The 12799-nt window shown below is 30.4% G+C and overlaps 1 protein-coding gene across 4 annotated transcripts in view; it reads right to left on the reverse strand.

Annotated features, from left to right (window-relative positions):
* Positions 1-12799, reverse strand: part of iav (transient receptor potential cation channel subfamily V iav) — an 81637-nt gene that overhangs the window by 56633 nt on the left and 12205 nt on the right. For 3 of the 4 annotated variants that reach the window (XM_087155865.1, XM_087155868.1, XM_087155867.1), the window contains exon 2: positions 75-335. In XM_087155865.1, coding sequence (XP_087011991.1) covers positions 75-335 — 261 coding nt within the window. Of the gene's footprint in view, positions 1-74; positions 336-8802; positions 9019-12799 lie in introns of all 4 variants that reach the window. The other variant, XM_087155866.1, reaches the window with a different exon arrangement.

Below are 12799 nucleotides of genomic sequence, written 5' to 3' on the forward strand. Positions count from 1 at the left end.
TTGTAATCAAAAAATAAAATACGCCAAATTACGTTCAAATTACGCAAAAATTAGGAATCTAGAAATATTGTTACCTTGTCTTTTCCTTCCCCTTCGCAATACATGAATTTTTTGAGTTCATTAAGAACGATACTTTCTAGTTCTTTAACACCTTCCAACAAATATCTTTCAATAAGTTGTCCTCCTTTTTTATAATTTGCCCATTTATATAATGGTTTGATTTCATCCACTTCATCTCTGCTGACTATTTCATCTAACAATGATGTGGCTAAACTAGAAGCTCCACGATCTGAAAACTTCAATAGATTCTCAATAGAGTACTTTCCCATCAAATCCTAAAACAACAATTTTATTATTTGTTTTGTATTGACTAGAAAGTATATATATATATACAACAAAATAAATAAATACAAGAAAACACGAAGAAAGTTAAGAAAAACAATAAGTTTCATTTATTACGCATAAGCTGCAAGTAAACAGAACTCATTAGATAAGTTCAAAATGAAGGTAAAACAAAGGAAAATTATTGACATATGAAAAAAAGGGGGGGGGGAATAATAATGAAAAAAATAACAAACAACTGATTAAAAAAAAGGGATGAAATTTTTTTTTAAAAAACCGGAAAATAAAAGATATAATCTTTTCATCAGCCCACACGATTATATCCGCAAAAAAGAGTGCTTTCTGATATTGTATCAATATAGCCAAAGCAAAATATATTAATACAATAGTGTAAGGAGCACTCAAAAAAATTTTTTTACAAAAATTACAACAAATAAAATAGATCACAATAAGTAAAAATAACACGTAAAAACATAAAATAAAATAGCATAAAAAGAAAAAATACCATAAAACAAAACAAAAACTATAAAGCGAGTAGCGAAATCAGATGTACTTACAGGAACGGGAAATTTTTCAAGAATGATTTAAAAATATTTTCGCAACAAGATTGCCAGATTACAAAATATGAAAACAAAAACGCAAATTGAGTGTAGCTAGAGGAATTTAAAGTGTCGTTCTTACTGCATTGCTGAAGGGATTTGTTATGCTGTGCATTGATTTGTTAGTTACCAAGGATGGGCCCGAAATGGATGTGCGCAAGGTAATATTATACCGGATAATTTGAAAAGTTGACCATAAATAATTTTAGAAAATAAATAAATTGTTTCTCTTTTCGATTTTTTCTTAAATAAATATTTATTTTCTAAAAGTATTTATTTTTTGTAAAAAAAATTTTTGAGTGCTCCTCACACAATTGTATTAATTTGCATTAGCTATACTGATACAATATCGGAAAGCACTCTTTTTTGTGGATATAATCGTGTGGGCTGATGAAAAGATTATATCTTTTATTTTTCGGGTTTTTTTTAAATTTAATCCTTTTTTCTAAATCAGTTGTTTGTTATTTTTTTCATTATTATTCCCCCCCTTTTTTTTCATATGTCTATAATTTTCCTTTGCTATGTCTTCATTTTGAACTTGCATATATATATATATATATATACAGAGAGAGAGAGGCTAGGTGAGTGAGGCAGACGGGCACAGGAGTTAAAAAGAGCAAACTAAACTTTACTTAACCACTAGAATCAGAAAACGAAGTGACACAAAATTGAAGTGCTCCCGAATAAAAATTCGGGAAAATCTTGCAAAATAGTCCCGTAATATGTTACGTCTTAACTATCCATAACTTGAAACCAAGATTGAATTAAAAAACAGAATGTGAATAATAAAGTGTGAGAACGTGGTTAGTTTTTTATAACAAAAAAAATCGACGCACCAAGAAGCAATCATCCGATTGCTTTGAAATTTCGTATGCTTGAATGTTTTGAACAGGTATGGCTGGAATGATGCCGACTGAGGACGTATAGTCTAGCGACGAATCCCGCTTCCAACTGTGTCCTGACGATCATCGAAGACCTGTTTGGAGACTCACAGGGCAGAGGGGGGATCCTGCCTTCACTATTGCACGCCACACCGGCCCTCAACAAAGCATTATGGTCTGGGGTGCCATTTCCTTTGACAGCCGGATCCCTTTGGTCGTCATTAGAGGTACACTCACTGCACAGCGGTACGTCGACGACTTCCTAAGACCTGTTTTGCTACCGTTCCTTTTGCAGCGCCCTGGGCTGGTTTTTAAACAGGACAATGCCAGACCACATACGGCACGTGTTGCTATGAACTGCCTGCAAGCTTGTCAAACTCTTCTTTGGCCTGCCAGATCACCAGATCTCTCTCCCATCGAGCATGTCTGGGATATGATGGGAAGGTGATTGCATCTGGCACGGAATGTTGATGACCTCGTTCGACAATTGGATCGAATTTGGCAGGAAATACCGCAAGAGACCATCCGGGAGCTTTATCGGTCTATGCCATGCCGTGTGGCAGCTTATATCCAGGCTAGAGGCGGTTCAACACCTTATTGAACTTGTTACTGTAACTCTGCAATAAATTATCCAATTGTTCTGAAATTTTAATCATTTACTATTCTGTACATTGTCTTCCTATCCACAATTTTCGTTTCAATCGGACAACTCCTTCTTGGTGCATCGATTTTTTTGTTATAGTGTGTGTGTGTGCGTGTGTGTGTGTGCGCGTACAGAGAGAGGGAAGGAAGGCGAAATGAAGAGCTCATTCAAAGTGAAATCAACCGAATCAAAAAAAAAAATATCTCGTTGACGTCATGTTACAGATTTTAATGAAAATTTTGTTGTAGAAAAGTTTTGATGAAAAAACTACCTATTTTTTTAGAACAACCTAGTTTTGTATAATAACTTCGACTAGAGGGGCCAATTTGAAATTTTACTCTATTTAAGAAAATTTAGTAGTTGCAGATCTCTGATGATAAAAATGTTTATTTCTTACTTGTTTGTGAGCCTTCATTTTGAGGTCATTAGGAAAAAAGCCAGCACTATTTAATTAAGTTATTAAAATATTGAAAATGTGTGTATAATTTTTTTTTAAACAAAAGTTTTATTCGAATAATCTTTTGGGAATTTTATTTCAAGGAATCTTAAGTTTCAAGAACTTTTTACTGGAAAGAAACAACTTTCAATACGTCAATTTTTTCTCATAATGTTAAATATCATACTTTTCGACGTAAAAAAGGGCAATAGGATGTTTTTTGCTTTATATCTTAACAATAAAAAGTTTTCAGTCGATTTTCTAACGGCACAAAAACAAAGTTTCTTGACCAAATTTTTTTTTGATAATATTCAACGCCATATTTTTCAATATGAAAAAAATCAAGAAGGTATGTTTTGTTTCGGTCAGTAAAAAAACAAAAAAAGGGATTTTTGCCAAATTAATTCAACCCGAACCTTTATAATTGAAAGCTTTTATGTCTAATAGTTTTTGCACAAGAAATCAAAATGTAACGTAAAGCAAAAATAGTGCAAAAAATTCTCGAAAAAGAAATTAAAATTGTAATAACTTTCGATATGGATTAAGGAAGATTGGGATTTCAAGCTTCTGTTAAAATCATAAACAAGCATGGCCTTTTATCACAAGCCTTTTGTAGTTACGCTATTTTCGAAAATTGAGTCAAAATTTCAAACTGGCCCCCTAATCATAGATTTGGTCAAAAAATTCTATAAAAATTTTTTCCAGTTGTTTTTTATCAAGATCTTTTCTTCAAAGGAATTTCCCGAAAATCTGTGCCCTGACCACAATACTCCTGTCAAATGCGATCAAAAAAATGCGAACTAATTCCCAGAAATGATTTCGTTTCACTTTAGGCATCCCAAACAAGAATAGTTTGCGACGGCTTCTGAAGCGAGAAAGCCAAAAAAACTGATCAATTTTTGACACTTTTTTAGTTTTTGACTTATAACTGCTTAATACATTATACGCAAAATTTTAAAATTCAACAAAGTTTAAGATCAATTAATTCCGCATCTAATCTTCCGCTTAAATGAATCATAATTAAATCCAAGTGTTATAGATTTCAAAAAATATGCCATTACAGAAACATATAGAATAAATAATGCCCTAATGTGGTTTAATGAAACGAATTATTGAATCTTCATCTGTTTTTGATAAGAATTTTAATTCAGTAAAAAATGTGTAAGAATGAATTATGAATACTTGATATCACTTATTCACATCATGCTTTATAAATGCACTATCATCACTTCACTTTTATCACATATATCACTTTTTAAACATGTTATTTTTATTTTTAAAGAATACTTAAGATTTTAATTTATTTATTTATTTGTTGAAAGTTGAGTTGAGTGAAGATTTTTATTGAAATGAAGTTATTAGTGAAATGAAGTTATTAGTGAAATGAAGTTATTAGTGTACTGGTGCTAAACTAGTTATGAGCCCTGTGGCCGAATTTTTTCGAGTTATCTGCGACAAAACTCTCTAGCACTAATATTTTTCTGCAAGATACTTTTAATAAGAAACATATATGTTACTTATTTAAAATAACAAAACCGCTGCGTTTACAAAAAGAAAAATTTAAAGAAATTTTTAATTGAAAGTGTAATAATTTTTTATTCTAATATTATGGGTGAAATTCTTCCATTTCTTTTTCCTCTCATTTTGTAAATAATCATCACGATAGAAAAAAATAATGAATCATGAAATCCGAAGAAAATTGCCGAAAAAAAGATCGACGATGAAATCGCGTGAATCTGATTCCACAAATGCGAGTTTCGTTTCATGAAGGTTGGTGTAATAAATAATATCGTGTAAAAAATATCGGATTTAAAAACTATGGAGAAATCAGTAGCAATAACTGACAAAAATTCGATAGAATTATTGCCTTAAAAAGTAAATACTCAAACGCACGATTTGAATTTTCCATATTGTTTGACGCATGTCGGGATATTTAAAAGCCATCTGAAAATCAATATCAATAACAGCCAAAAAATACAATCGAAACATTTAATTGATTTACGATACTATCGGCTTAAATTGAGAGCGTCAAAAAGTTATTATCTAAATGCATGATTCAAATATTACGTGTAAATTTCTGCAGAAAAGAAAATAAAAAAATTTTTTTTCACTTTTAAAAAGAAAAATCATTCTACAAGAACTCTGCAACGTTCTGCGACAATGTCGCCGTGTCGCTGCGATTCTGCCACGGGAATGAGCTAAAGTTTACCCGAATTAGAATTACTTTTATTTATTATTTTTTTATTACTTTTTTATATTATTACGTATTTTAATATATCTTATGATTTTATACGAAACTAAGTAACATTTGGCTTAATAGTTTCCTATGTATTCCACATATTTATTCACATATTATTCCACATATTTAGTTTCAGATTTTAAGAATGTAAAATTTTTATTTTTTTATTTATTCCAATTAATTTAAAATAATTTTATGCATCATAGTAAAAGACTTTTTTTGAATAAATCGAGCTCTAAGGTAAACTTTCAATTCATTCTTAAACTAATATACTGATTTTACTGATCACGTCAAATTACAATCAACATTATAAAACAGAAAATTACAATAAACATCAAAGAGTACAAAAATACTATCAACATTGGCACACAGATTGTAATACCATATACATAACTCGTTAATCCAATATCAATTTTTATACTGTCGACGAGCTTTTTATTATACTGCTCGAAATGATTTTTTAAAAAATGGACAAATGCTTGTCCACAAAAATAGACACAGCTCAAAAAGCATGTTCAAGATAAAGACTCGGCTCGAAATGCAAGTTTAAGAATATGGATATAGCTATTTAGCTGTGTTAATTTTTTAAACACGCATTTCGCGCTGTCTCCAGAATAAAAAGATCACCGTATTTATCTAATCTACAGCTGATTTTAATTAAATAGTTGAGTAGCAATTATTTTAACTCGTGATAATTGAATTGCTCTCATTTATATCCTTCTTTTGATTCCTTAGGTTTTTTGCTAACTAATTATGCATATCTATGGAACTAATTGGAAAATCGAAAATTCACAGAATCCATTTTAAAAAACCCCAAAATGATTTTATGCAAAATTTAGCAGTTATTTGTAGCTTTTTTTTTTTAATGATCAAAAAAATTGTTGATTGAAAAGAATACAAAGTTTGACTGTTTCATTGAATTTTATATGCTTTAAAAATTGAACGAAATCGGTTAAAAATTTTCTGACTAATAAAGCTAAAAAAAGATCACATTTTTATCTTTACATTTCTTACGAACTATACAAAAAAAATTTTACATTTTAGATTTAAAAAATAGTAGCTTAAAGGGATAAACTTTCTTATTAGTAGCTTAAAGGATACACTTAACTTACTTTCTTTTTTATTATTAACTTACTTAAGGATACATTAAAATTCAAACTTTTTTATCATTATTAACTTTAACATTAATTAAAAAATATTTTTTTCCATGGCAGTGTATTAGAATAAACTTGTATAGCGTAATCGGTGTAGCACAATGCAAAAAAAATAAAATTAAAAATTACAAAAAAGTAAACAAAACTCCGAAAAAATTGCGGTAAAAAAGTACTGGCCCTCAAAGTGACAATACTTTTTACTATAAAATTTTACAGAACAAAAAATATCCAATAATCCGAAATTTTCACAGTAATATTTACTGAATCACCGTAATTCAGTAAATATTACGATTAAAATTATGGTATCAAATTTTATGATAAAATATATTGACTCCCAGAAATTTCTGAAGCAATTTTAAGGAATTTTTTACTGCGCAAATAAAAACATTTCCAGATTAGACGGGACTCTACAACATATTAAGGTGTAAAAACCCCATAAAAAAAAGGTACCTCACAGTGAAAGCAATCTTTCAGCATAAAAAATGCCTCAAAATCTATTGAAAACTTTTGCTCCTCATAAGTAAAAAATTACTCATAAATAATGGAAATTCATTCAAACTTGTAAAATCTCCAAAGTTCATAATTCGATTTTTGTTCTGATTTTCATCACACTTTCTTTCTTCCTTTACTTGGCCTTATCTTGAGGCCAAACAAAGGAATATTGAAATGAGGAAAATTGTATGAATTGTATTATATTGTATTTCAAGTTAACACTGAATCAAGCTTTTATACAAACTTCGAAGAATGTATCTGAATCTATTATTACCAAGCTCTCATGTTTTTACACAATTCATGAATTGCTTTTTCTTCCGAAAACGCTAACTTCAGTTACGTTTGGAAATTGTCAAATGATAGCGATAGATAGTTTATTATCGCGCTCGAGCTCATTAAAAAGTTTAATATTTTGTTTATAAAATTCTGATTATAAAATTTTCAATTTATATTTTGATAATAAAATTTTTATTAAATTTTAATTACAAGATTATTTAATTTAGCGCCATTCTCCCGTTTTGTTATGTTTGCAACATTTCCAGACGTTTGAAATATGTAAAAATAGTAAAATTTCGCGTGTTATATAAAATGATACTATAATTTAAGTCACGCAATCAAACATAAAAATTTACTGTGTCTGAATAAACATACCTTTTTTCTCCCAAAAGTTTTGAATTTTTGACCTCGAAAAATAGGGAGGGGAATATCGTGATCTGGAAAATATACTAAAAGCTGGAGGGAGGTTTGAATACCCCAGAATCTAGATCTCAATAAGTGAATCGAAAACGTCTTGCACACAATTATAAAATCTATTTGTCCAGATCATGTAAAAATTAATTTTTGATCATTTTTCTCGTCACATTTTATTAAAGTATTTAAAAATAATTGAAAAATGGTGAATTGTATTTGTAAATCATTTTAAGGTATGCTATTATCCATGAAAAAAAATTGAGACGAAATCAGTCCAATAGTTTTCAGGTAATCAAAATTTAAGTGTAAAGTCACTAGTCAAATTATTAGACGCACTAAAGATGCTCTGTAAATTTTTAACTATCAGGTGATACTATACAGCTTTATTGCTTTTACGCGACTGAAACCGGCTTGCACTTGTTTACGTTCGTGTATTAATTGGTTAACATTGTAATGCAATACGTTAAAAATAAATACAAATAGGAAGTATAAAAAATCTCTTAATTAAAAACCAATTACGTGTATGTTTAAATATAAAAGTATTGCATGTAAACTCGTACAAAACATGTAATTATTTAAAAAAAACTACAGTGTTCCTAATAATTTGGTCAAATTATTATGATATACTAATATAATACCTGATATCATAAATATTCTCTATTTATATAAGATATCGTCTAATTTATCCAATCGTCGAATTTATGTTATATATCGTCTAATTTAACCAATTAATATACGAACATAGACAAGTGCAAATCGGTTTCAGTCACGTAATAACAATAAAGCTGCATAGTATCATCTGATACTAAGATTTTACATAGAATCTTATAGTGCGTATAATAATTCGCCAGGGACTGTATGCGATATTTTAAAATTGAATAACTCAAACTATTCGACCCATTTCATTTCGACTTTCGCAAAATTTTCTTCGGCTACAAATTCATAGCTCTGTCTCTAAATTCAAAATTAAGATAATTTATACTAAATTATTATAATTTGAAGATAGACATTTCTAGAATTTTTATTTCTTTGCATCTCTACGTGTAAATGAAAATCTTTTATTGCTTTTATAGAATTCTCAATTTTATCTAGATCTTGATTTTTTCTACTTGTTCTTGTAATTTCAACGAAAAGATACTAAATTCTTGCGTTGTTTTCCCTAGAATTATTAGAAATAAAAAAATTATGAGAGGTTTTATTTAGGGATAGATATCTGAGTACATGATACAACGAGCTTGTTTCCAAACAAATTATTTTCAATTACATCTATAAATAATCTCGTGTCAAAATGACAAGGGAAAAAAAAAGTAAAGAAATTATACTCACACTTTTGATAGATATATCTCACGAATTGTACTGAAAGTATTTTCTTCGTGGATTGATCAGATGCTGACCTACTTATTGAGACGCATGCGTCTGTCTTGATCAGAAATATTCTTTGATTAATTAACCTTGACATCGTGAAATTATGTTTCTTGACAAAATACCAAAATCATCTGGTCAGAGTCTTGACATTAAAAATTAATGAGTTGGCTGCCTTTTCTGTTTTGGAAAAATTAAAACTATCAAATAAATTTTAAAAGTAAAAGTATTATGGAACGGCAATTTTTAAAATAAAATTTAACAATATAATATAATAATTTTATAATATATATAAAATGTTTTAATAATTTTGACAATAATGTAGAAAACTCTGATAAAGGAACTTTGCAGCAAAATCAAATTATCAAAAATGCTGTGAAAATTCGAAAGTAAATACAATCAAACTCCGCTATAGTGAACATACAGGGGATCGAAATTTCTGTTCGCTATAACCGGGAGTTCACTATATCCGTACTGCAAACAATTTTAACAAATTTTTCCGCACTGCTTATTATGCATTATTTAAACAAATGACTAACAAAAATATATACAAAAATGATTAACAAACAATATGTTGTAACAAAAAATGTGTTAACTTTTATTTTTTATTATTCTTCGTTTTACGTACAAAAAATTTAGGGATGTCCTTTATTTAGGGATGGGAAACTGAAATAGAAGAAACAAACAAACAAAATGCTCACTCAATAGATTTAAAAAATTGGTATATGTATTTTATGTAGAAATTTCAAAATTTCCAAAAAATGAAGAAAAAATCAAATCGAAGACAGAAAAGTTCATAATATCCAATTTTCTCTCTTCTTTTCTCTCTTCTTTTCACTATATTCACAAAAAATAATATTATATGTGTATAACAAGGAAAGGGAGCGAACATTTCGTTCACTATATCCGGGAGTTCCCTGTAAACCATGTTCCCTATTGCTTGATTAACCTATATATCCATTAAAACTGAATTTCCTTTGTGAAATTTACTGCTTGAGCATTGTTTTAAAATCACCGTTTAACAGCTAACCAATATTGAGTTTGTGAATATTAAACTCCGTAGCTTTATAATTTTGGGTCCAACCCAGAAGACAATAGAACTCTTGGGTGAAGCATTAGGACAAACTATCGCTCGTGGAGGACATTTTGATGAAACTAACTCGCATTTGCGTTACATGGAGAGAAAAATCACGAAATACTCCCTCGGTTAGCCCGACAACAAGGGGATTCTATTCCATGATGCGTTTCAGAATATTTTATGTCTGCACTATGGTCGGTGAATGCAGAATTTGTTTTGATCAGTCATTACAGGGATTTGAACGTGGGTCACTTCATTGGGAGCACTTAATCCCTTATCCACCACGGCTAATTTAATATCATCCGTAGAATAAAAGCAATATTCTTGTGATCTCGAATCCTGGCATTAATGGCATCACTGATTCTTTTCCTCCGCATAATTTCTTATTTGTTTTAAAATAAGATATTCAAAGAAATTGCGCCACAAAGTAGTGAGCTATAAACAAACCTGGAATTAATGACATCATTGATTCTTTTCCTCGCATAATTTCTCATTTTGTTTTAAAATAAGATATTCAAAGAAATTGCAAACTAAATGTGTGACTATAAACGAAAACTAGTGAAATATAAACATAAAGAGCTGTTTTACCAATTGAATTGATTTCAAGAAATTCCTTCTTTAGATTCAACAAACTGTTCAATAAATTTAATTCCTGGCAACAAAAAGTGGTCCATTTATAAAAACACAAAAAGTAAATATTCAATTACAAAGCGGATAACTCATACTCTTTCCACTTCAGGTATAAAAGATTTTTGATCCAAATAAAAATATTATTATTACGGTTGTATAACCATCTTGTTCATGCAAAATAAATCGCACCCTCCTGCTACCATTTTTTAAGTTGTTTCAGAAGAAGTTTGTAATATACATGCTGTTCAGTGATCTTTCATTTCTACAACTTTTATTTCTCGCCAAAATATTAATTTCCAATGAGACTTAACTGCTTCCTTGATTATCCTGATTTAACTCGGGTAAGTATACACCGAAGAGCCATTACATTACGACCACCCTCCATCTATAACAATGGGCTCGCCAAGGCTTTCATGGTTTCTCGCCATGGGGCACATTAGAACCCATAATCCTCATAGAACAATCCCTGACGTCTGTAAGCTACTTGAACATAGTTGCAGACTAGGTTCACCCATTCATAGCAACAGTTTTTCCTGCGGGGGATGGTGTTTACCAACAGGATAATGCACCATGTCATAAGGGTCGAATCGTCGAGGAACATTCCAGTGACTTTCATATCATGTCTTGGCCCCCAAATTCACCTGACCTTAATCCAATAGAGCATTTGTGGTCCTACTTGGAAAACCAAATTCGTGCTGCCACGCTAGCCCCTCGAAACGTGAGGGAATTGTAGGACCAGTTGGTGAACGCTTGGTACCAGATACCTCAGACTACCTATCAGCACCTTGTGGAATCAATGTCACCGCGGTTGATAGCAGTTTTGTTTGAGGGCTAAAGGTGGTCCTACATGTTATTAGCAGGGTGGTCATAATGTAATGGCTCTTCGGTGTATATTGCAAATATTTATTATCCCGAGTAAACTTGGGCATAACAGAATTCGTCAATACGTTTTGTTTTAACACATTTTTATTCTCCCGGAAGCAAAACAAAAAATAATCTGCTGTGCTTGCCAAGTTTTGTTTGGGAGTTTTGCTATTTGCAGGACTGCAGACGTGTTCTGTACAATTGTATATACGATGGTTGATGAATTGACATCGAAGAAAGAATAAAAAAATGAAAGTAATGCCGATGATTTTTCAGATTATGAAGATATGAACGTATACAAAGATTAACATTTAACTTTTTTTAATTGCCCGAGATAATTTGGGATAGTAAACTGATGGTAAATTAAATATATTTTACGCATAAAAAAATTAAAATTTCAGCTTAGAACTTGTGTATTATGTTTTGTTTTAGTTCCTTGTTCTCATTAATGAAATAAAAAAATATGTTGATTTTTTGCATTTTTTTTCAAAGAAAAAATTGATAAGAAAAAGTGCTACGTATAAATCTATGTTAAACTTTTGTTGGGCAAAATAATTTTATTAACTAAAATACACTTGAAAAATTGTGTTAACTTGTTTAAAAATAGTTTACAATTTTTTTCAAAGAATTTATTTTGTAAAGAAATATTAATTTACTTTTAAAAAAAAAATAAGTTTAAAGAAAAAATAAAGTTTGCCAAGCACAAAGTGTATCTTCTGTAAAAATACAGTTTTTGGAATGATTCAGAGTCTTCTTACAAATAGAATTTTTGTAGATTTTTGATCCAGAAAGTCTAATTTAAAGAGACCCCTGACTAAACCAAATGCACAATAAAAAAAAATAATTTTAAATGTAGTGTGTCCACCAGAACAAAAATATAATTCAACTCTCCCCACATTGGTGACCAGGACGTGATGTGGACATGCCTACCTTGACAGAAACTCCCACTTCGATTTGAACACGCCTACTTCGATGGATAGTTCACATTGAACAGTTGACTTGCTATTTGTGACTGTGACATCATCCACCTCCTCGCACTGTTGCTACTCAGTCTCGATCACACATAACGTACGACCTATTCACTCGACTGCTAAAGGCAACACAGGAGCGACCACGACCGTGAACTTAATACAGCTCTCACGATCAGCACTCAAAAGTATGGTGATCTTAATACAACTCTCCCAGCCTCTCGCGAAACAGCAATGAATCAACTAATGGTATCAGTCATCGAATTCTATTACAGCTATTATTCTGGTGGAGAAGTACTGCATGGTGTCTACCAGTACAAAAATACAATTCCAATTCACTAATATATAAGACATGTTAATTCGAGTCTATGGTGGGTACCTTTTCATGGATGAAGGTTGGCATGGTTGATAACAACTCTCT

This window comes from Parasteatoda tepidariorum, chromosome 12, assembly GCF_982258835.1.
Source record: "Parasteatoda tepidariorum strain Cologne lab strain chromosome 12, Ptep-v5.0, whole genome shotgun sequence".
NCBI classification, from domain to species: domain Eukaryota; kingdom Metazoa; phylum Arthropoda; class Arachnida; order Araneae; family Theridiidae; genus Parasteatoda; species Parasteatoda tepidariorum.